The sequence below is a fragment of the Scyliorhinus torazame genome, chromosome 12 (assembly GCF_047496885.1).
Source record: "Scyliorhinus torazame isolate Kashiwa2021f chromosome 12, sScyTor2.1, whole genome shotgun sequence".
NCBI classification, from domain to species: domain Eukaryota; kingdom Metazoa; phylum Chordata; class Chondrichthyes; order Carcharhiniformes; family Scyliorhinidae; genus Scyliorhinus; species Scyliorhinus torazame.
The window spans coordinates 85,153,000-85,177,630 of NC_092718.1; the positions used below are offsets into that span (position 1 = coordinate 85,153,000).

Genomic DNA, 24,631 nt, shown 5'->3' on the forward strand with positions numbered 1-24,631 from the left:
ACGCCCCAGTGTCCTTTCTCCAACTGCAATGTATCCACTCCAACTTGAAAAGCATTTTTTTTCCTTAAAAGGGCCTCCAGGTGCTAAGCAACATTCACCACTGCTGGACTATTATTCTTCACACCATTGCCCATTCGATGCAGAATAGAATCACAATTGGAACTTAATCAACGCTCACATATACAAACACCTTTGTCCAGCATGAATCTAACTATAAGTTTTACCCTCCCAGGCACAGAAAGATCAAATGAAACTTACTTAAAGCGATACTTTATTTCAAATGTTCACCGATAAAAATGTAAATCGCTCAAAACTACTTTTTTTTCATTAGTTTGTGACCCCATTACAGAGATTTATCTTCATGAATGAGATCGATAATTACCAATGTCAGAACTGAGGGAGTACTGTACTGTCAGAGGACCAGTTCTGAGAGTGCTGTATTTTCAGAGGGTGAGTACTGAGAGAGAGTACTGCACTGTTGGGAGGGTACTTATTGAGGGACTGCTGCACTGTTGGAGGTTCCATACTGAGGGAGTGCTATTCTGTCAGACAGTCAGTAGCAAGGGAGTGCTGCACTGTTGGAGGACAGTACTGAGAGAGTGCTGCACTGTCAGAGGGTCAGAATGAGGAAGTATGCACTGTTGGAGGTCAGTACTAAGGGAGCACTGCACTGTCTGAAAACAGTGCTCCTGTCACCCTGTCAAATTTAGAGTTTTGGGCGAGGGGGATGTGAGGAAGATTAGTCTTACCCAGCGAGCGGTAATGACGAGGAACCTGCTGCTCCAACGGGGTGGAGGCGGAGACGATGAATGATTTCAAAAGGAAATTGGATGGAAACTTGAGCGGATAGAGCAAAGGGAATGGGACTGACTGGATCACTCTACAGAGAGATAGCATGGACTCAGTCGTCTGAATGGCCTACCTCTATGCCGGAATGACTTGATGACACTAAAGTGATTCTAACCAGAACCAGTGACTAGTTTCATTGTAACCTAACCCACTATCACACGGTATTTGGCTGCACTGACAGACGAGATTGTTACTGCACAAAGCTTTAAACAGACTGAGGACTTCATTTAACTGTTCGTCTCCCAGACACAAATCCCAGCGACAGTGATAACGACAACCACAGTGAATATCACAGCTCGTATTCCCAGGATCAGGATCACGTCCAGATTCTCTCCTCCACTGTCTAGAAAACACACAGAAAGAAATCATCATTTACTCTCTGCTTTCAATCTCTCACTTTGGCTGAACAATCAAACTGAATATCACTGCGACATTTGCTGAAATGTTGAAGCACTGGGATTAAATGGATCCTGAATGTTTTCATTGTAGACACTCTAAGGTTGGACAATCTGAACTTTCACCTTAGCGTGGAACATTGGTGAGAATGGATCATTGCCCTGTTTGACTCCCAGTCCAATGTTTTCCTGAATTGCTGTGCGCAGGATTGTGTATCAGAAAAATCCAGAAACATTTATCGCAGGGTGGAAATCCATCTCGGATGTGTGTGAAAGTCGGGAAGCTTGTGACAGACTGCCCCCCTGTGGACTTACCTGCTCCGTTTAATAAACTGTTCCTATGTTTACCCACGGAGTGGGGAGAATGTGGGACTCACTCCTACAGTGAATGGGGAGAATATGGGACTCACTTCCACAGGGAGTGGTGAGAATGTAGAACTTGCTCCCACAAGGAGTGGGGAGAATTTTGCACTCACTTCCACAGGGAGTGGGGAGAATGTGGAACTCACTCCCAGTATTACTCACAATATATATTAACAATCTGGAAGAAGGAACTGAGGGCAGTGTTGCTAGGTTTGCAGATGATACAAAGATATGTAGAGGGACAGATAGTAGTGAGGAAGCAGGGAGGCTGCAGAAGGACTTGGTCAGGCTAGGAGAGTGGACAAAGAAGTGGCAGATGGAATACAATGTGGAAAAGTGTGAGCTAATGCACTTTGGTAGGAAGAATACAGACACAGACTATTTTCTAAATGGGAAAAGGCTTTGGAAATCAGATGCACAAAGGGACTCAGGAGTTCTAGTTGAGGATTCTCTTCAGGTTAACGTGCAGGTTCAGTCGGCAGTTTGGAAGGCATTCATGTTGAGAGGGCTAGAGTACAAGAGCAGGTGTGTACTGTTGGGGCTGTATGAGGCTCTGTCAGACACTATTTGGAATATTGTAAGCAGTTTTGGGCTCCGTATCAAAGGAAGGATGTGCTGACTTTGGAGAGGGTCCAGAGGAGATTCAGAAGAATACTCCCTGGAATGAAGGACTTGTCATATGAGGGACGGTTGAGGACTCTGGGTCTGTACTCATTGGAGTTTAGAAGAATGAGGGGAGGTCTCATTGAAACTTACAGGATACTGCAAGGCCTGGATAGAGTGGACATGGAGAGGATGTTTCCACTTGTAGGAAAAACTAGAACCAAATCGCAAAGCCTCTGACTGAAGGGACTATCCTTTAAAACAGGGATGAGGAGGAATTTCTTCAGCAACAGAATGGTGAATTTATGGAACTCATTGCTGCAGAAGGCTGTGGAGGTAAGCCACCGAGTGTGTTTAAGATAGAGATACATAGGTTCTTGATTACTAAGGGGATCACGGGTTATGGGGAGAAGACAGAAGAATGGGGATGAGAAACCTCGGCCATGATTGAATGGTGCAGCAGATTCGATGGGCGGAATGACCGAATTTTGCTCCTGTAGCGTATTGCCTTATGAAAAGACCAAGCGGGACGAATTGGACAGAGCTTTCAAAGAGCTGGAAAAGGAATGATGGGCCAAATAGCGTCCTTCTGTGCTGTTTCATTCTATGATTCCAAGATCTCCCTCCTAGACTGTAACCATTCCAGATCCCTCTTAAAGGCGTCAGAGAGTCAGCAGCCACCACATCAGCTGACAGTACATTCCAGAAGCTCCCTATTCTCTGGGAAAAGATGAACTTCCCAACATCCAGCCCTTTAGAGTCAAAGCCATTGAGTCATACAGTTTTACAGCACAGAAAAAGGCCCTTCAGCCCACCATGTGTGTGCTGGCCATGAAACAATTATCTATTCGAATCCCATTTTCCAGTCTTTGGTCCATCACCTTGTTTACTCTGCCATTTCAAGTGCTCACCTAAACGCTTCTTAATTGTTGTGAAGATTCCCACCTCTATCACCCTTTCAGGCAGTGAGTTCCAGATTCTATCACCCTTTGGGTGAAAAGGTTTTCATCAAATCTCTACTTCCTGCAGAGTGTAAACCCTTCAGGGATCACTGATAAAGGTTTGAATCAATTGATTAATCAAATCTACATTTTGAAAGAAAAATTATATTTCCAGTGAACTAAGACACGTGTAACAAATTGGAAGGTGTAGTTGATTGGAACTTGGTGCAGGTTGAGAAGCTGGGAGACACAAGAAGGAAGTGCTGCAGTGCCACCACTGGTGAGAGGGTGTAAATACAATGTGACGTTTGCACGGACCGTCCCCATTATCAACAGGGGCAAGGACATAATGGTCACTGGAAAGGTGAGAACATGATGTAAGCTTTTCATAAACAGGAATCCCCTCCCTAAATCCCTCCACCTCTCTCTCTTACTTTAAGATACACGTACAAAATTTGACACTGAGCCACATAAGCAGTGGTTTAGGTGGATGACTTTTTGAAGGGTTGAGCTTTGTGATGTTCCTTTAAAGAAGAGAGAGAGCCAGAGAGCTTATGTTAGTATCTTTCAGCATGTGAAAGTATGTGATAGACTTTGTAATTTCCACATTCCTCCATAAATATTAATGGGAACACAAAGCCCAGAACCCAGGCCAACACTTCAGTGCAATATTGAGGGAGGTCAGGTAACCCACAGGTGTATGTGCTAGTCTGTTTGTGTCTGAGGGAATCTTGGTGTGTGAACATACATGTGGAATTGTGTGTCTGATAATGTGTCTACTTGGGTCTATACATGTGTGAGTGTGTGCATATGCATATGTTTAAATGTATGAGAGATGTTGAAGTCTGTTTACACTCATATTCCACAGTGATGGTTATGGATCCCTCCACTGTTCCATGTTCATTCTCTGCCGCACACTCATAGTCTCCAGTGTCCCTGGATGTAACGTGAGGAATCTCCAACCACAGTTCATTGTTGGAACTTGTTCTGTTCATTGTGACATGAAGATTGATGCGTTGGGTACTCTGCTACACATACGAACCAACACGGTTGCGAATGGTACAACTCAGTTTTATTGCTAGCATTTATTTACAGTGGTAAACTGGTTACTGAGGTTCGATCATAACCCTAGAATCTGTGGACCTAATCCTAATACTATCTTGTAGTGGCACTCAGCACATGGTGGATGTCTGAGAGGCTTGCTAGGAGCTCTGTGCCCTGAGCTGTCTCCTGCTGGAATGCCCAGGAATTGTTGTGTTCCCTGTTTTGTACTGTGTATGCTCTTGCCTGTGATTGGCTGTGGTGTTGTGTGTGTGTTGATTGGTCCGTTGATCTGTCCATCAGTATGTATGTACGTGCTGTGATGTTTACCTAAATATCATGACAAAAATGTCATCGAATCACAGAATAATGCAGTGCAGAAGAGACCCTTCGGTCCATTGCGTCTGCACTGCTGCATGAAAGAAACCTGACATGCCTACCTAATCCCATTGCCAGCACTTGGCCCATAGCCTTGAATGTTATGACTTGCCAAGCGCTCATCCAGGTACTTTTTAAAGGATGTGAGGCAACCCGCCTCTTACCACCCTCCCAGGCAGTGCATTCCAGACCGTCCCCGCCCTCTGGGTAAAAAGGTTTTTCCTCAAATCCGCACTAAACCTCCTACCTCTCACCTTGAACTTGTGTTCCTCGTAACTGACCCTTCAACTGAGAGGTTCAGCTGCTCCCTATGCACCATGTCCATGCCCTTCAAAATCTTGTACACCTTGATTAGGTCACCCCTCAGTCTTTTCTGCTCCAGCAAAAAGAGCCCAAGCCTATCCAATCTCTCTCCATAACTTCAATATTCCATCCCAGGCAGCACCCTGGTGAATCGCCTCTGCACTCCCTTCCTATGATGTGGTGACCAGGATTGCACACGGTACTCCAGTTGTGGCCTCACCAAAATTCACAACTCCAACAGGACCTCGCTGCTTTTGTAATCTATGCCTTAACTGATGAAGCCAAGTGTCCCATATGGAATTTCCCAGTGTCAGGCCATTCACTGAATACTTCCTTATCACATTACTCCTTCAGAGGTTTATCACCTCACACTTTTCAGGGTTAAATTCCATCTGCCACTTTTCTGCCGATTTGACCATCTCGTCAATATCTTCTTCTAACCCAAGACACTCAACCTCACTGTTAACCAGCCGGCCAATCTTTGTGTCATCCGCAACTGATCTTCCCCCCACACAATCGTCTGTGTCATTAAGAAATGACAAACGGCAGCACGGTGGCGCAGTGGGTTAGCCCTGCAGCCTCACGGCGCCGAGGTCCCAGGTTCGATCCCGGCTCTGGGTCACTGTCCGTGTGGAGTTTCAACATTCTCCCCGTGTTTGCATGGGTTTCGCCCCCACAACCCAAAAATGTGCAGGGTAGGTGGATTGGCCACGCTAAATTGCTCCTTAATTGGAAAAAATCAATTGGGTACCCTTAATTTTTTTTTTAAATGACAAACAATATGGGACCCAGCACAGAACCTTTGGCTGTATTTATTCAGAAGTTGCTTCTCAGTTGTTGCACCTCACGTTGTTCTCAGACAAGTCTGAACTGCTTGGGCAGACTGTTAATCTGCCCACAAATGTATTTTTAACTGAACTGCGGTGAGGGTAAACTGCTTGACTTCTGCTCACAGCTCCTTCTAACTCACAGTTGAACTGCTCAACTGAACTGCTTTTTCTGCAAAATGCCTGATATCTTGGGTGGGAAGTGGGAATCCCGCCCCACCGCTCCAACGCCGGCTGCCAATTTCTCCGGCGCCGGTTTTTTGTCGGGGGCGGGAATCACGTTGCGCCAGTCGGGGACTGTTGCCAGTCGCCCCCCCCCGGCGATTCTCCGGCACATTTTCGGCCTGTCCCGCTGGCATGAAATAGACATGGTTCATACAGGCGGGACTTGGCTCTGAGGGCGGCCTGCGGAGTCCTCGGGGGGGGGGGGGGCATCCAGGGAGTCCCCCACGGTGGTCTGGCCCATGATCGGGGACCACCGATCTGTGAGCGGGCCTGTGCCGTGGGGGCATTCCCTCTGCGCCGGCCTCTGTAAAGCTCCGCGATGGCCGGCACGTGGAAGAAACCCCCTGCGCATGCGCAGGGATCACGGCAGCGGTTCTGCGCATGCGGCAGAACACGCTGGCGCTCCCGTGCATGCGCCAACTCGCGCAGCCAGCGGAGGCCATTCGGCGCCGGTTGGCACTGCACCAACCACTCCAGCACCAGTCTAGCAATTGGCACTTGACAGGTGTGATAAATGTCGGAATTTCAGAAAGATTGTATTTTCGGTATTTGGAGCAGTAATGGTTAAAAGTCTGGGTCAGAGTGTGTGTGACTGCTGCAGTCATGTTTTTAAAAGAAATCCTGATTCAAAAGACAAGTGTGTTTTGGGAGCCAGGGGTACAATTAAGGCAACGCAAAAAGCTTGGGTAACACAGGTTTGTTTGGATTAAGGGGATTTCCTGTGGAATTACTTAGATTTCAACTTAATAGGATGATGTAATTACTGGGTGGAGTTAAGGGCCGGGATTCTCCCCCAACCAGCGGGCGGGCGGAACCGGCGCCAAAGAGTGGTGTGAACCACTCAAACGTTCCCAAGACACGATAAGAGAAAGATTTTAATATTTCTCCATGACAAAGGCAGTTTTTCTGTTCTTAATTTTTATTCTGTTTTTAATGTAGAGTGAAAGATGTCCATACTTACAGGTCACAGTTAGTACGAGGGTCCGCTCCGATGAAACAGATGGATATCTCACTCTACAGGTGAGATTTTGTCCGTTGTGTTTGAGTGATGGGGTCAGGCTCAGAACAGAAGTATAGGTCAGAGTGACGCCATGCTGAGTTACAGTGTTTGAGACTGATCCAGGTACGTCAGTGGGAGTGTCCCAGGTTAAGACAGGTGCTGTTGCGTTGCACGTTGTGTTGAAGGTGCAGCTTATGTCCACACGCTTTCCTTCAATAATTTCAGCAGGGAAAATCGTGGGTTTATCTGTGAAATCTGACACACAGGATGGATCATTTTAGATAAATATATGTAAAGTGAAGCACCAGTTCAAATAGAAATCACATTCACACAAGAGAAAGCCCGTTTAGAAGGGTAATATCAGACCTGAGAGATTATTTCCTACTTTCAGAGCTAGTAGAGTGTCTGTCACTCAGCTTAATACTCTTTCACTCCAATTGACAACCTCGGGCGAGGGAGGAGGAGCTGCTCACAGTTCATGGTGAACTGGTTCATTATGTTCACAACAATTTGACAAATTTAAATTCTATCCTGTCTCCATCAGGACAGAAACAATTTGAAACAATCTGTGAACCTGTTCCTAAAACAGATGATCAGGTTATTGATCACCTCGCTGTTTATGGGAGCTTGCTGTGCACAAATTAGCTGCTGCAATTTCAGAAATTATTTCAGAAATTATTTAATTGTCTGTGAATCTGTTTGGGACATGTTGAGGTGGTGAAAGGTAAGCGATGTTTTTTGTCAATTTCCTGAGCTGTGAGACCCAAACAAGTGTCATCATCAAAAACAACAAAGACAGCGCAGGCAAGCGAGGGACACTGGTGTTTACATTTATGACAAAGACGTGGTGCAGTGGAACTTAAATCAGATTACATAGTCGACCTGCAAAATACAAACCTCTCTTTTCTGGAAGATTGATGAAACGGAAAATTATTGGAGAAAGTGAAAGAAAGTTGGGCATGTTTCTGAACGGGTTTAAACTCAATGCTTTAAACAAAGATCAAAAAACAACATTGTTTTTACAGCCAATACATCACTTCAACACCTCACTTCGCCGCTCCAAGGTCCCTACCTGCTTCAAGAAGACCACCGTAATAGAACATAGAACATAGAACAATACAGCACAGTACAGGCCCTTCGGCCCACGATGTTGCACCAAAACAAAAGCCATCTAACCTACACTATACCATTATCATCCATATGTTTATCCAATAAACTTTTAAATGCCCTCAATGTAGGTGAGTTCACTACTGTTGCAGGTAGGGCATTCCACGGCCTCACTACTCTTTGCGTAAAGAACCTACCTCTGACCTCTGTCCTATATCTATTACCCCTCAGTTTAAAGCTATATCCCCTCGTGCCAGCCATTTCCATCCGCGGGAGAAGGCTCTCACTGTCCACCCTATCCAACCCCCTGATCATTTTGTATGCCTCTATTAAGTCTCCTCTTAACCTTCTTCTCTCCAACGAAAACAACCTCAAGTCCATCAGCCTTTCCTCATAAGATTTTCCCTCCATACCAGGCAACATCCTGGTAAATCTCCTCTGCACCCGCTCCAAAGCCTCCACGTCCTTCCTATAATGCGGTGACCAGAACTGTATGCAATACTCCAAATGCGGCCGTACCAGAGTTCTGTACAGCTGCAACATGGCCTCCTGACTCCGGAACTCAATCCCTCTACCAATAAAGGCCAACACCCCATAGGCCTTTTTCACAACCCTATCAACCTGGGTGGCAACTTTCAGGGATCTATGTACATGGACACCTAGTTCCCTCTGCTCATCCACACTTTCAAGAACTTTACCATTAGCCAAATATTCCACATTCCTGTTATTCCTTCCAAAGTGAATCACCTCACACTTCTCTACATTAAATTCCATTTGCCACCTCTCAGCCCAGCTCTGCAGCTTATCTATATCCCTCTGTAACCTGGTACATCCTTCCACACTATCGACAACACCACCGACTTTAGTATCGTCTGCAAATTTACTCACCCACCCTTCTGCGCCTTCCTCTAGGTCATTGATAAAAATGACAAACAGCAACGGCCCCAGAACAGATCCTTGTGGTACTCCACTTGTGACTGAACTCCATTCTGAACATTTCCCATCAACCACCGCCCTCTGTCTTCTTTCAGCTAGCCAATTTCTGATCCACATCTCTAAATCACCCTCAATCCACAGCCTCTGTATTTTCTGCAATAGCCTACCGTGGGGAACCTTATCAAACGCTTTGCTGAAATCCATATACACCACATCAACTGCTCTACCCTCGTCTACCTGTTCAGTCACCTTCTCAAAGAACTCAATAAGGTTTGTGAGGCATGACCTACCCTTCACAAAGCCATGCTGACTATCCCTGATCATATTATTCCTATCTAGATGATTATAAATCTTGTCTCTTATAATCCCCTCCAAGACTTTACCCACTACAGACGTGAGGCTCACCGGTCTATAGTTGCCGGGGTTGTCTCTGCTCCCCTTTTTGAACAAAGGGACCACATTTGCTATCCTCCAGTCCTCTGGCACTATTCCTGTAGCCAATGATGACATAAAAATCAAAGCCAATGGTCCAGCAATCTCTTCCCTGGCCTCCCAGAGAATCCTAGGATAAATCCCATCAGGTCCCGGGGGCTTATCTATTTTCAGCCTGTCCAGAATTGCCAACACCTCTTCCCTACGTACCTCAATGCCATCTAATCTATTTACCTGGAGCTCAGCATTCTCCTCCACAACATTATCTTTTTCCTGAGTAAATACTGACGAAAAATATTCATTTAGTATCTCGCCTATCTCTTCAGACTCTACACACAACTTCCCATCCCTGTCCTTGACTGGTCCTACTCTTTCCCTAGTCATTCGCTTATTCCTGACATACCTATAGAAAGCTTTTGGGTTTTCCTTGATCCTTCCTGCCAAATACTTTTCATGTCCCCTCCTTGCTCGTCTTAGCTCTCTCTTTCGATCCTTCCTCGCTACCTTGTAACTATCCATCGCCCCAACTGAAACTTCACACCTCATCTTCACATAGGCCTCCTTCTTCCTCTTAACAAGAGATTCCACTTCTTTGGTAAACCACGGTTCCCTCGCTCGGCACCTTCCTCCCTGCCTGACCGGTACATACTTATCAAGAACACGCAGTAGCTGATCCTTGAACAAGCTCCACTTATCCAGTGTGTCCAACACTTGCAGCCTACTTCTCCACCTTATCCCCCCCAAGTCACGTCTAATGGCATCATAATTTCCCTTCCCCCAGCTATAACTCTTGCCCTGCGGTGTATACTTATCCCTCTCCATCCTTAACGTAAACGTCACCGAATTGTGGTCACTGTCCCCAAAGTGCTCACCTACCTCCAAATCCAACACCTGGCCTGGTTCATTACCCAAAACCAAATCCAATGTGGCCTCGCCTCTTGTTGGCCTGTCAACAAACTGTGTCAGGAAACCCTCCTGCACACACTGTACAAAAAACGACCCATCTAATGTACTCGAACTATATCTTTTCCAGTCAATATTTGGAAAGTTAAAGTCTCCCATAATAACTACCCTGTTACTTTCGCTCTTATCCAGGATCATCCTCGCCATCCTTTCCTCTACATCCCTAGAACTATTTGGAGGCCTATAGAAGACTCCCAACAGTGTGACCTCTCCTTTCATGTTTCTAACCTCAGCCCATACTACCTCGGAAGATGAGTCCCCATCTAGCATCCTCTCCGCCACCGTAATACTGCTCTTGACTAGCAGCGCCACACCTCCCCCTCTTTTGCCTCCTTCTCTGAGCTTACTAAAACACCTGAACCCCGGAACCTGCAACATCCATTCCTGTCCCTGCTCTATCCATGTCTCCGAAATGGCCACAACATCGAAGTCCCAGGTACCGACCCATGCTGCCAGTTCCCCTACCTTATTTCGTATACGCCTGACATTGAAGTAGACACACTTCAAACCACCTACCTGAACACTGGCCCCCTCCTGCGACGTCAAATCTGAGCTCCTGACCTCTATACTCTCATTCTCCCGTACCCTAAAACTACAATCCAGGTTCCCATGCCCCTGCTGCATTAGTTTAAACCCCCCCAAAGAGCACTAGCAAATCTCCCCCCCAGGATATTTGTGCCCCTCAGGTTCAGATGTAGACCATCCTGTCTGTAGAGGTCCCACCTTCCCCAGAAAGAGCCCCAGTTATCCAGAAATCTGAATCCCTCCCGCCTGCACCATCCCTGTAGCCACGTGTTTAATTGCTCTCTCTCCCTATTCCTCATCTCACTATCACGTGGCACGGGCAACAACCCAGAGATAACAACTCTGTTTGTTCTAGTTCTGAGCTTCCATCCTAGCTCCCTGAAAGCCTGCCTGACATCCTTATCCCCTTTCCTACCTATGTCGTTAGTGCCAATGTGGACTACGACTTGGGGCTGCTCCCCCTCCCCCCTAAGGACCCGGAAAACACGATCCGAGACATCACGTACCCTTGCACCTGGGAGGCAACATACCAAACGTGAGTCTCTCACGCTCCCACAAAATCTCCTATCTGTGCCCCTGACTATCGAGTCCCCAATTACTAATGCTCTGCTCCTCTCCCCCCTTCCCTTCTGAGCAACAGGGACAGGCTCCGTGCCAGAGGCCCGTACCCCATGGCTTACCCCTGGTAAGTCCCCCCCCCCACAAGTATCCAAAGCGGTATACTTGGTTCTCAGGGGAACGACCGCAGGGGATCCCTGCACTGACTGCTTTTTCCCAGTGCCTCTTACAGTTACCCATCTATCTCCAATCTTTGGTGTAACTAATTCCCTGAAGCTGCTATCTATGACCCCCCTCTGCCTCCCGAATGATCCGAAGTTCTTCCAACTCCAGCTCCAGTTCCCTAACTCGGTCTTGGAGGAGCTGGAGATGGCAGCACTTCCTGCAGGTAAAATCAGCAGGGACACTAACGGCATCCCTCACCTCAAACATCCTGCAGGAGGAACATTGCACTCCCTTCCCTGCCATCCCTCTAACTTTCTACCAAGATCTGGCTAACAACTAAATTAAATTTTTTATTAAAATTTTTTTTGAAATATTAATAACAATAATAAAATATAGTACTTACCTCACACCAATGGGTTTTATTATTAGGTTAGAGGAGGAGGGTGGGTGGGAGACACTACACGTGTAGTGTCTCGGGTTTCCTCTCCACCAGAATTTATTGGTGAGGGTCTTCCCAGAAGTCCGCGGGTTGACTTCCTGTTCCCACCTTAAACACTAAAATTAAAAAAAGAAATTTAAAGGAGAGACTTACCTCCCAGAAATCACTTCCGCACTGCCCCCGCTGAAATGGACTAGCCTGCTCCGCTCCTGCTGAAATCGACTGGGCCTGCAAGGTAAGTAAGTTGTTAATCAGTACTTACCTCACCCAGGCAGCGACCTTTTAAACGGTCCCCTCTGCCTCGCAGCTCCCGCGCTTTTTCAAATTCCCGCGCTGTTTCTCAGGTCCCGGCTCTCACTCCCGAACTAAACAGCTGACCTGCAAGGTAAGTAAGTTGTTAATCAGTACATACCTCACCGAGGCAGCGACCTTTTAAACGGTCCCCTCTGCCTCGCAGCTCCCGCGCTTTTTCAAATTCCCGCGCTGTTTCTAAGGTCCCAGCTCTCTCTCACTCCCGAACTAAGCAGCTGACCTGCAAGGTAAGTAAGTTGTTAATCAGTGCAAGGTAAGTAAGTTGTTATAATACCAATACCAAAGAAGAACAAGGTAGCCTGCCTCAACGCCTACCGATCGGTGGCTCTGACATCTGTTATCATGAAATACTTCGAACAGCTAGTTAGGAGACGGATCAACACCAGCCTCCCAGATGGTCCTGATCCATTACAGTTCGCCTACCGCAGTAACCGATCCACAGCAGATGCTACCTCTCTGGCCCTACAATCAACACTCGAACATCTCGACAACAAGGACACCTACGTCAGACTGCTGTCCATAGATGACACCTCCGCCTTCAACACCATTATCCCAACAAGACTAATAACCAAACTCTGCAATCTTGGAATTGACCCCTCCCTGTGCTTGACTTCCTCACCATCAGACAGCAATCTGTCAGGATAGTTAACAACACCTCCTCCACAATAGTCCTCAACACCGGAGGCCCACAAGGATGTGTGCTCTGTCCTCTACTGTCCATCCTGTGCACACATGACTGTGTGGTGAGATTCAACTCCAATTCAATCTATAAGTTTGCGGATGATACGACCATGGTGGTATCTCAAACAACGACGAATCAGACTACAGAAGGGAGATAGATCACTTGTATGCTTGGTGTACCGAAAACAACCTCTCTCTAAATGCTGAAAAGACCAAGGAACTGATCATCGATGTCAGGAAGCGTAGCACGACACGCACCTCCATCTACATCAATGGCTCCGAAATAAAGATGGTCGATGGCTTTAAGTTCCTGGGGGTCACCATCACCAACAGTCTGCCCCGGTCCACTCACATTAATGCAACAGTCAAGAAAGCCCAACAACGTCTCTACTTCCTACGGAAGCTAAGGAAATTCAGCATGTCTGTATTGACTCTCACAAACTTCTACAGATGTGCCATAGAGAGCATCCTATCCGGCTGCATTACAGCTTGGTAGGCAACTGCTCAGCCCAAGATCGCAAGAAACTGCAGAGTGTGGTGAACTCAGCCCAGCGCATCACACAAGCTTGCCACCCGCACATTGATTCTGTCTACACCTCCCGCTGCCTCAGAAAGGCAGACAGCATTGTCTGAGACTCCTCCCACCCAGGCTTTGCCCTCTTCCAGACCCTTCCATCAGGCAGAAGATACAGAAGTCTGAAGACCCGCACATCCAGACATAGGAACAGCTTCTTCCCCACAGTTACGAGACTCCCTCAATGACTCCCCCTCTGACTGATCTGTTCCCTGTAAGAACACTATTCACGTCGCCCTATGCTGCCCTTGTTTGTCCTTGTTCCGCACTGTAACCAATCACTATTTGTTGATGCACCATTGTCAATGTTCTCTGTCGATTATTCTTTTGTCCACTATGTACGTACTGTGTACATTCCCTTGGCCGCAGAAAAATACTTATCATTGTACTTCGATATTTGTGACAATAAATATCAATCAATCAATCACTCAATATTGCACATTATGATTTTAGTATTTATTCTATTTATTTCATCAGTAGATAGTTTAACTTCCTAATATCATAAACTCATCCCCTAAAAAATATAAATGTTTGAACACATCGGAACCCGAGGGACTAGCTCTGCTGTCGAAGAAATGGAGAAACGAACTGAGTGTCAGAAGAATTAAAGCCCAATCAACAGGAACTGACCACTTCAGTGATTGTATGAATAAGGGGCTGGATTCTCTGTTGCCTGACGGCGATATCATAATCGCCGATCGGGTGGAGAATCAACTCCGACGCCTAAATTAGGGCCGGCGCTGGCTTGACGCCGGTCAGTCATGCTCTGCCCTCAGGGCAGCACGGTAGCCTTGTGGATAGCACAATTGCTTCACAGCTCCAGGGTCCCAGGTTCGATTCCAGCTTGGGTCACTGTCTGTGCGGAGTCTGCACATCCTCTCCGTGTGTGCGTGGGTTTCCTCCGGGTGCTCCGGTTTCCTCCCACAGTCCAAAGATGTGCAGGTTCGGTGGATTGGCCATGATAAATTGCCCTTAGTGTTCAAAATTGCCCTTAGTGTTGGGTGGGGTTACTGGGTTATGGGGATAGGGTGGAGGTGTTGACCTTGGGTAGGGTGCTCTTTCCAAGAGCCGGTGCAGACTCGATGGGCCGAATGGCCTCCTTCTGCACTGTAAATTCTATGAAATGGCGTAATCACGTCGCGCGGCATTGCAATGGCATTGGCGCATCACCGGCAGGCCCTACCATGATGCTCCGCCCCCGATGGGCCAAGTTCCTGACGGCGCGGGACACCTGTGGTCTCAGCGATCGGGAACCCAGTGTAGTGTCTGTGGACTGTGTCTCACGCCGCCACACTGGGCCGGGATCTGTGCTGGCTTGTGGGGGCTTCCTTGAGGGCTGGGGTGACTGGTGGGGGGTCACCAGGGGTTGGCCTTTGGGGTAGCAGACAGCGGGTCCAGTCCGCGCACAGCCGACGCCATGTTGCGCCGCGCGGCTGCTGCAGGCCTTCAGCCGTGTGCATACGCAGCCAGGGACCCGGCCATTCTCTGGCAGTTTTCGGCGTGGGAGCCGAGAGTTTCACCAGTGCTGCTGCTAGCCCCTCACCGGTCCCAGAATCAGTGAGCGGTCGGTGCCAATTTTTTGATTGTAAAACTCCTGTGAATTCTCTTTTCGAGCCGGCACTTAGCCGCTGAAACGGAGAATCCAGCCTAAGGTCACAGTAACATATCTGATCATTTTAATGCTGGATTATTATTGTGAAATTTACTTTCCAGAAGTGGATAAACAAAGCAGATTTTTTGTTTGTTTGGATGGTCCCTCTGATCTGTGGACTCTTTGCGACGTTCGAGGTTATCGGACAGACTGTCATCATACTCTGATACTAGCTTAACATATGATTATTTGGACTGTGTCTACCCAGGTTACAGAGTGGACACGTTGCTCCTGGGAATGTTTCCAACCCCTCTCTCTCGGGAGTCTAACACATGACTGATCGATGTCAGTGATACATCATCATCTATGTCAGGCATTAGCATCTTAATTCTGTTCACTCTTACACTGCAATTTCAATTTCTCGCTCGTGATTTTTAATCTGTGCTTGTGTTAAATCAATAATCATGGGTACAAATAAATTAATCCTAATCAGCAAACCAGCCTTTTGAATGAATCATCACCCTGTTCCCTTGTAAATTGTGACTTGGAACAAATGAAAAGTGTGAATCTGAAAACAAGAAATGATTACAATTCGTAAAATTATAGTTTATGTTATTTCGCGTTGAGTGTTGAATGTGAATTGTTGAGTAATTCTAACCCAGCACTTACCAGAAACATGAAGCCGGGTAACAGGGTGATAACTATGGCTGGGACCATTGTCAAATTCTATTCTGAAATAATAAGGTCTTGCATCTTCCCATGTGATATTGTTTATTACCAGGGAACAGTCGCCATCTTTCAGGTCTCCAGACAACCGGATCCGGTGGCGGAACCGTGACAACTTGTGATTGTGATCCGTGGAGTGAAAGGCTATCTGCGATCTTCCCGATTCCTCTCGATTGGTTTCCCAGACACGATGGATAACTGTAATGACACGGAATCTGTACACACGAACCTTCCTGCACTGTCACCTGTTGTGGAATCCCACCTTTCCACTCTTGCGACGGTTCATCTGGGGAGAGAAATATCAATATTTAACACTGGGTGGTTTGTACATCCGCCAGACTCAAAATTCACAATGGCACTGAATTGTGTGGATAGTCAATACTGAGGAGGACTGCAATATTTTGGTAGGAAGTGTCATGTGAGGGTACCTTTAAGACATGGATGTTTAAGCAATGTACCTTTAAGAAAACAATGATGTCAGAGAGTGGGTGGGGCTGAGCTCAGGTCAGCCATTTTGCAGTTTAGTTTTGCAGTTTAGATAAGTGCCTGGCTGGTTTTGCTGAGAGTAGTTTAAAAGTGCCTGGCTGTTTTGCTGTGAACTGCTTAAAAGGAGAAAGCCAGTTTGAGACAGCAGCTTGAGAAGTTCTGGTTTGCTGTGATCTGCTTGAAGGGAGAAAGCCAGTTGTAAAAAGCAGTCGGTGTGTGTTTGTGTGTTTCCAGAGAGCTGCAGGAAGAAAGCAAGGTGCTGGAGCTGAAGTCAACCAAGGTAATATATCTCTGCCATTCTACAGAAAATATATCCTTTAACCTGATGTGATATTGTTTAAAGGTGTTAAGTCTCTTGGAAGTTTGAAGGAACATTTTAAGGAGTTATTTACTGTTGCAATATTTTCTTAGTTATCTTTGAAGTAAGGGGTGTTAAGAGATCCAATGTTTATTTAAGATGTTAAGTTAAGTTCATGGAATAAACAATTTTTTGTGTTTAAAAAACCCACGTGTCCATAATTGTAATCCCACCCCTAGGGAAAAAGCCGTGTGCTAGGAAAAGCAACAATTCCATTAAAGGGTGAGGTTGGTTGAATTCCATGATACATTTTGGGGTTCTGAAAACCCCTTGCCCATTACAGAAGAGTAGAAAATTAGAATATGATTAAAATAGAGAGGTATTGCAGAATGATGAGGTGCAGAGGGATCTGGATGTCCTTGCACATGAGAATCATAGAATCATAGAATTTACAGTGCAGAAGGAGGCCATTCGGCCCATTGAGTGTGCACCAGCCCTTGGAAAGAGCTCCCTACCTAAGCCCACACCTCCACCCTATCCCCACGCTTCCAACCCTGTAACCCAGTAATCCCACCGAACCTTTTTAGACACTAAGGGCAATGTAGCATAGCCAATCTACCTAACCTGCACATCTTTGGACTGTGGGAGAAAACTGGAGCACCCGGAGGACACCCACGCAAACACCGGGAGAACGTGTAGACTCCGCGCACACAGTGACCCAAGCTGGGTATCGAAACTGGGACCTTGGAGCTGTGGCGCAACTGTGCTAACCACTGTACTACCATGCTGCCCACGGTACCATACGTATCACACTGTATCATATGAATCGGTACGAAGTCAGAATGCAGCCGCAGCAAGCGATTCGGAAGGCAAATGGAATGTTGGTCTTTGTGCGGTGGGGTATAAAATCAGGAAATCTTGTTACAACTGTCCAGGGCATTAGTGAGACCACACTGGAGTTCTTTAGGTCCCTTTACTTAAGGAGGGATATCGGGACATTAGAAACAATTAAGAGAAAGTTCACTGGTCTGAGGCGGGATTCTCTCAGCGCGGGAACAGGCTGGAGAACCCCGCAACCGGTGCGAATCGTGCCACGCCGCCCCGACGCCGGCACATGAATCGGTGCCATTTGCACCAGTGTAGTTGGCGCGGCGCCGGTCAGGGGCCGCTATACGCGGCCGGCCCGGCGTTTCTAGGCCCATCGTGAAAAGGCCAAGTCCTGCCGGCGCCATCCACACCTGCTCTCAGCCGCTGGTAACTCGGCGTGGAAGGGTCGGGGGCGGCCTGTGGGGGGTAGGGGGTTCCGACCCTGGGGGAAGCCTCTGATGTGGCCTGGCCCGCGATCGGGGCCCACCGATCGGCGTTCCGGCCTTTCTGGCAGGCTGCCGCCTTTCGTCCGCGCCGGCCCCTGTAGCCCTGCGCCATGTTGCATCGGGGCTGGCGCGTTGAAGGAAGCCACTGCGCATGCGCACGTTGGTGCCGGTGCCACTGCGCATGCGCGCATCCCGCGGCGACCAATTGACGCCAGGATCAGCAGCTGGAACGGTGTGAACCACTCCAATGCCGTGCTAGCCCCCTGTAGGGGCCAGAATTGCTGCTCCTGAGGCCATGTTGACGCCGTCGATAAAAGCGATGGCGTTTCCGACGGAATCAACACTTAGCCTCAGGATCACAGAATCCCGCCCCGGATTTCTGGAGGTGTATCTGATGAGGAAAGGTTGAGAAGGTTGGGCCGGTACTCATTGGTTTTAGAAGAATGAGAGGTGATCTTATTAAAACAGGTAAGTTTCTGAGGGGTGTGCACGGTGGATGCTGAGAAGATGCTTCCTCTTGTCCGAATCTGGAACCGGGGTTGTTACAAAATAAAGGTCTCCCATTTAAGATGGAGGTGAGGGGGAATTTCCTCTCTCAGCAGGTGGTTAGTCTGTGGAATTCTCCCTCAGAGAGCAGTGGAGTCATCAAAGTATTCGAGTCTGAGTCAGACAGATTTTTGATTGACAAGAAAGTCGAGGTCCATGTGAGGGTTGGCAGGAAAGTGGAGTTGAGACCACAATCAGAGTTTATTAAATGGCGGAGCAGGGGCGAGGTTTTGAGCTATCAAGGCAAAGTCCTCCTTTCCCTTTTTCAAAATATTTTTTATTAGCATTCTCCAATTTTAACAGTTTGACAATTTGACATATAAAGCACAGAATATTTACGATGTTTCTTAGTTACATAGAATTTACAGTGTAGAAGGAGGCCATTCGGCCCATCGAGTCTGCATCGGCCCTTGGAAAGGGCACCCTACCCCAGCCCACACAACAACCCTATCCCAATAACACAATAACCCCACCCAACCTTTTAGGACAGTAAGAAGTCTTACAACACCAGGTTAAAGCCCAACAGGTTTGTTTTAAATCACTAGCTTTCGGAGCACTGCTTCTTCCTCACCTGAGAAAGCTAGTGACTTGAAACAAACCTGTTGGACTTTCACCTGGTGTTGTAAGACTTCTTACTGTGCTCACCCCAGTCCAACACCTGCATCTCCACATCATGGCAACCTTTTTGGACACTAAGGGTAATCTAGCAAGGCCAATCCACCTAACCTGCATATCTTTGGACTGTGGGAAGAAACCGGAGCAGCCAGAGGAAACCCACACACACTCGGGGAGAACGTGCAGACTCCGCACAGTCAGTGACCCAAGCCGGGAATCGAACCTGGGACCATGGAGCTGTGAAGCAACTGTGCTAACCACTATGCTACCCTGCTGTCACAATTTTACACATACCCCTTTTATCGGCCCACCTCCTTTCCTTGCTCCCCCTTCCCCCACCCCCCTCCCCTGTTGATAGCCGTGCTCCCTCCTGGCCCCATCTTTCATATTGTTATATTCTTTCCCTCCTTTTGTGAATCTTGCTGCTATTCTTGTGGCTTCGCTGAAAGTGGGGGGCGGGGGGGGGGCTCTCTCTCTGATCTCCCCCCTCTTTTTCCATTTGTCTCCCTGATGCTCCCCCGGGTACATTCCCTGCCTCCAACCTGCCCCTTCCCCCCCCCCCACCCCATTCCTCTCTGCTCTGTGCACTCTTGTCTGCCCTCAACGGTCCCCCTTCTCTAGGCGAAGAAATTCCGACACATCTGCCAGCCAGTCTGTAGCCGTGAGTGGTCCTGTTAATCGCCAACCGAGCAAGATTCTCCAGCGTGCAACTAGGGAAGCAAAAGCCAAAGTCTCGGCCTTTTTCTCCAAATGAAGTTCTGGCTGGTCCCATACCCCGAAGACTGCCACTCTCAGGCACAGCTGCACCCTCACCCCCAGAACCTCAGACATCGATTCAGACAGCTGTCCAAAACCCGACAAGTCTGGGGCAGGCCCAGAAGATGTGAGTGTGGTTGGCCGGGTCTCCCTGGCACCATTCACATTTGTCCTCTGTCATGATATTCAAACATACATCATAACACATACATAATGATAGACAGACCAACGGACCAATTAGCACACATAACACGACAGCCAATCACAGACAAGACCAGACACAGTAGAAGACAAGAATCACGACACTTCCTGGGCAGTCCATCTGGAGACAGCACAGGGCCAGGACCTCATAGCAAGACACTCACACAGTCACAACGTGCTGAGTACCAAGTCTGATGTATAAATAGTTAGATGGAATAAAACTGCGTTGTACCAATCGCAACCGTGTTGGTTCGTCTGTACCTCAGAGCACCCAACATCTCATGGTACCAGTGAGTGAATCGATACCTACCGGCAAATCTGCCAGACTTGTCGGGTTTTGGACAGCTGTCTGAATCGATGTCTGAGGTTCTGGGGGTAAGGGTGCAGCTGTGCCTGAGAGTGGCAGTCTTCGGGGTATGGGACCAGCCAGAACTTCATTTGGAGAAAAAGGCCGAGACTTTGGCTTTTGCTTCCCTAGTTGCACGCTGGAGAATCTTGCTCGGTTGGCGATGGCAAATCTGCCATCCTGAGCCATGGACACCCGCATCAAACCGCAGCCGTTGCAAGTCGCTGGGAACCTGGGCACAAATTGGAAGCTCTTCAAGCAGCGCTTCGAACTCTGCATGCAAGCCAATGAAAAACAGGGCGCCTCGGACGAAACAAAGATTGCCATGCTCCTCACTGACGCAGGTCAGCACGCCATCGATGTATACAACTCCTTGGTGTTCGCGGAAGGCGAGAACAAAGCTAAGAATGACACGGTCCTCCTCAAGCTCGACAAGCACTTCAACATTGAGGTCAACGAAAGTTTTGAGAGGTATGTCTTTCAGCAGCGCCTGCAAGGTAAGGATGAGCTCTTTCAGTCCTTCCTGACGCACCTCCGCATACTCACGCAGTCCTGCGGTTACGACACCACCTCAGAGTCCATGATCCGGGACCAGATCGTTTTTGGCGTTGCCTCCAGTGGCCTACGCCAGCAGCTTCAAAAAATTAAAGGCCTGACCTTAGCATCTGCAGTTGAAGCCTGTGTCCTGCATGAGAATGCGACTAGCCGATATGCCCAATTTCAGGCGACCGAATCAGCACGGAGGGGGTCCCACGCGATCGAATCGGCACGCCAGGCCGCCCACGAGGCCGAACGTGTCCAGGCAATCGAGTTTCTCCCGGCCCGCGGCCCGGACGAGGGCGACCGTTTCGTGTGCTTTTTAAGGCCTCCCGCGTTTGTTTGTGCGCACCAAAACCTACCGCAACACTGAGGGACATGCTGCGCAGGCGCGCCCGACGCAAGACCGAACTGTGCATGCGCAGTGGCGTAACGAACGCCATGACGTCATGGCGTGCAGCAACTGTGGAGCTGCACATTTAAAAGGGCAATGTCCTGCAAAAACCCGACAATGCCCACGCTGTGGCAAGATGGGCCACTACGCTGCCTACTGTCGAGCGGCTCAATCTGTCGATCTTCCACATCTCCGACAACCTCGCAGGAACGTGCGGACCATTCAGCCTCCACATCACGACATCTAAACCGACGACACAGATGACCAAGACGCCTTCCAGGTTGCGGTCATTGATGCGAACCGGGTCAACACCATCAATCCGGGCGATGAATGGAGTGCAACCCTAATGGTCAACCGATCGCCGATCACTTTCCGCCTGGACACTGGCGCCTCCGCCAACCTCATAGCATGGTCAGCCTTCTACGCCATGAAGGTCAGACCACCAATCCGGCCGTTCCGGTGCAGGGTGATCGACTACAACGGGAACGTTATCCCGGCTATGGGATCCTGCCAGCTCCAGGTGACACACAACACACACACGGCCACACTCTCGTTCGAGATAGTCGGCTCATCGAAGGACTCCCTGCTGGGCGCACAGGCATGCAAGGCTCTCCACCTTGTGCAGCGAATCCTCTCTCTCTCTCTCCAGACGGCACGTCTGACTTCCCGGATGCAGAGCTCTACGCACAGCTCCAATCGCTCCTCGCCCACAACCAGGAGGCATTCGAAGGCATTGGAACACTGCCATACACCTACCGAATTCGCCTCAAACCAGACGCCATCCCGGTCGTTCACGTACCTCGCAGGGTTCCTGCGCCACTTAAAGACCGCCTCAAGCAGCAGCTGCAGGATCTCCAGGACCAAAGGGTCAGCTCCATGGTGTGTGTCAAGATGCCCTCTGGCGAGCTCCGCATCTGTTTTGACCCCAAAGACCTCAATAATAATATTATGAGGGAACATTATCCCATACTCAAATGGGAGTAGATCACCAGTGAAATGGCCCAGGCGAAGATATTCACAAAACTGGATGCTTCTAAAGGATTTTGGCAGATCCAACTGGACCCGTCCAGCCGAAAGCTATGTACCTTCAACACCCCTTTCGGCAGGTTCTGCTACAACCGGATGCCATTTGGCATCATCTCGGCATCCGAGGTCTTCCATAGAATCATGGAGCAGATGATGGAAGGCATCGAAGGGGTGCGCGTATATGTGGACAATGTCATCATCTGGTCCACCACACCGCAGGAGCACATACATCGTCTCCAACGCGTTTTTGCCCGCATACGGGAAAACGGCCTGCGCCTCAACCGAGCCAAGTGCTCCTTTGGCCAGATCGAGTTGAAGTTCCTGGGGAACCATATCTCCCGGTCAGGGGTCCGTCCGGATGCAGACAAGGTGAGCGCCACCACAGCCATGCCGCAGCCGGCCGACAAGAAGGCTGTCCTACGCTTCCTTGGCATGGTCAACTTCCTGGGGAAGTTTATCCCCAACCTTGCCTCCCACACGACGACTCTGCGCCACCTCGTCAGAAAATCCACAGAGTTCCAGTGGCAACACACACACCAGCTGGAATGGGAGGAGCTCAAACGCAAACTCACCACGGCACCAGTGTTGGCGTTTTTTGACACGTCTCGTGCCACCAAAATCTCAACTGATGCTAGCCAATCTGGCATTGGAGCAGTGCTCCTGCAGAGGGATGACACGGCATCATGGGCCCCAGTGGCCTATGCATCGCGGGCCATGATCCCCACAGAGCAGCGTTACGTGCAAATCAAAAAAGAATGCCTGGGCTTGCTAACTGGTTTAGACAAGTTCCACAATTACGTCTATGGTCTTCCACGGTTCACGGTCGAAACTGACCACCGCCCCCTGGTCAGCATAATAAACAAGGACCTGAACGAGATGACCCCTCGCCTCCAGCGCATCCTACTTAAACTCAGGAGGTACGACTTCCAACTGGTCTACACTCCAGGGAAGGACCTCATCGTGGCGGATGCCCTATCCAGAGCAGTGAGCACGCCGCCAGATGCGAAGGAGTTCGTATGTCAGGTCGAAGCACAGGTGGCTTTCACATCGGCCAATCTGCCAGCTACTGATGCACGTCTGGCCCACATTCGCCGTGAGACTGCGGCTGTCCCCCTTCTACAACGTGTGATGCGCCACATGACGGAAGGGTGGCTCAAGGGGTAGTGCCCACAATTCTACAATGCACGAGACGACCTAGCCATCATTGATGGTGTCATTCTGAAGCTGGACCGGATTGTGATTCCACACAGCAGGCACCCGCTGGTTCTCGACCAACTAAATGAAGGCCACTTGGGGGTCGAGAAGTGCAGACTGAGGGCTCGATGGGCAGTATACTGGCCGGGCATCAGTGATGATATTGCCAACATGGTGCTCAACTGTACAACCTGCTAAAGGTTTCAGCCGGCGCAACCTCCTGAGACGCTTCTGCCCCATGAGCTGGTGACGTCCCCCTGGGCGAAGGTGGGTGTCGACCTATTTCACGCGCTCCACCAGCGCAGAGACACGCACCCCGGTGGGAAATAGCAGTGGTCAGGCCTCTGGGGCACAATCTGGTGAGCAGCACACAGCTGCTGATGCACATCAGGTGGAGGCTAGAACTCCCAAGTGAGACAGCAGTAGGAGGGCTGCTGGATTCCAGGACTCAGCTAGGTCCAAGCCTGAGGTTGAGCCTCTGGCCCAGGATCACCGGGAGCTAATGGAGTCATTCGGGCCAGGACATTCAGAGAGAGATGTCAACGACACTCCCAAAGGTCCAAAGTTGATAGGAGAAGTCCCAGAGGCTGAGGGCACAGGAAATGGTGCCAGCAATGCGTGGCACCAAGACCAACATTACTAGGGTGGCGACTGCAGTGGCGAGCTTGGTGCACGTCGTTAGCAGCATTAGTGAAGGTGTCCAAAGCATCGCACAGTCAGTGACGGCGATGGCTGAGGGTCTCGGCAGAATGTCCGACTCTCTGGGAGATGTCACCCAGTACCAGGCTGACCTTGATGAGGTTCTGCGGGACATTTCCCGCTCTCAGATGGGAATAGCCGAGGCGCTGCGGAGCTTGTCCCAGTCACAGGTAGGATTGCCGAGGAGCTGCAGAGCATGTTCCAGTCATTGAGGAGCATCGCCGAAGGTGTTGACACGATGGTGCAGACATCGGGGAGAGGCCAGGGCTGGCAGAGCCAGATGATG

The 24,631-nt window shown here is 49.0% G+C and overlaps 1 protein-coding gene across 1 annotated transcript in view; it reads right to left on the reverse strand.

Annotated features, from left to right (window-relative positions):
* Positions 1-233: 233 nt before the first annotated feature.
* LOC140387070 (polymeric immunoglobulin receptor-like) overlaps positions 234-24,631 on the reverse strand; it is a 183,583-nt gene continuing 159,185 nt past the window's right edge. The window contains exons 10-12 of the mRNA XM_072470080.1: positions 15,878-16,132; positions 6,887-7,180; positions 234-1,192 (exon numbers count right to left, since the gene is read on the reverse strand). Of these exons, the coding sequence (XP_072326181.1) occupies positions 1,077-1,192; positions 6,887-7,180; positions 15,878-16,132 (665 nt within the window). The 3' untranslated portion in view covers positions 234-1,076. The remainder of the gene's footprint in view (positions 1,193-6,886; positions 7,181-15,877; positions 16,133-24,631) is intronic.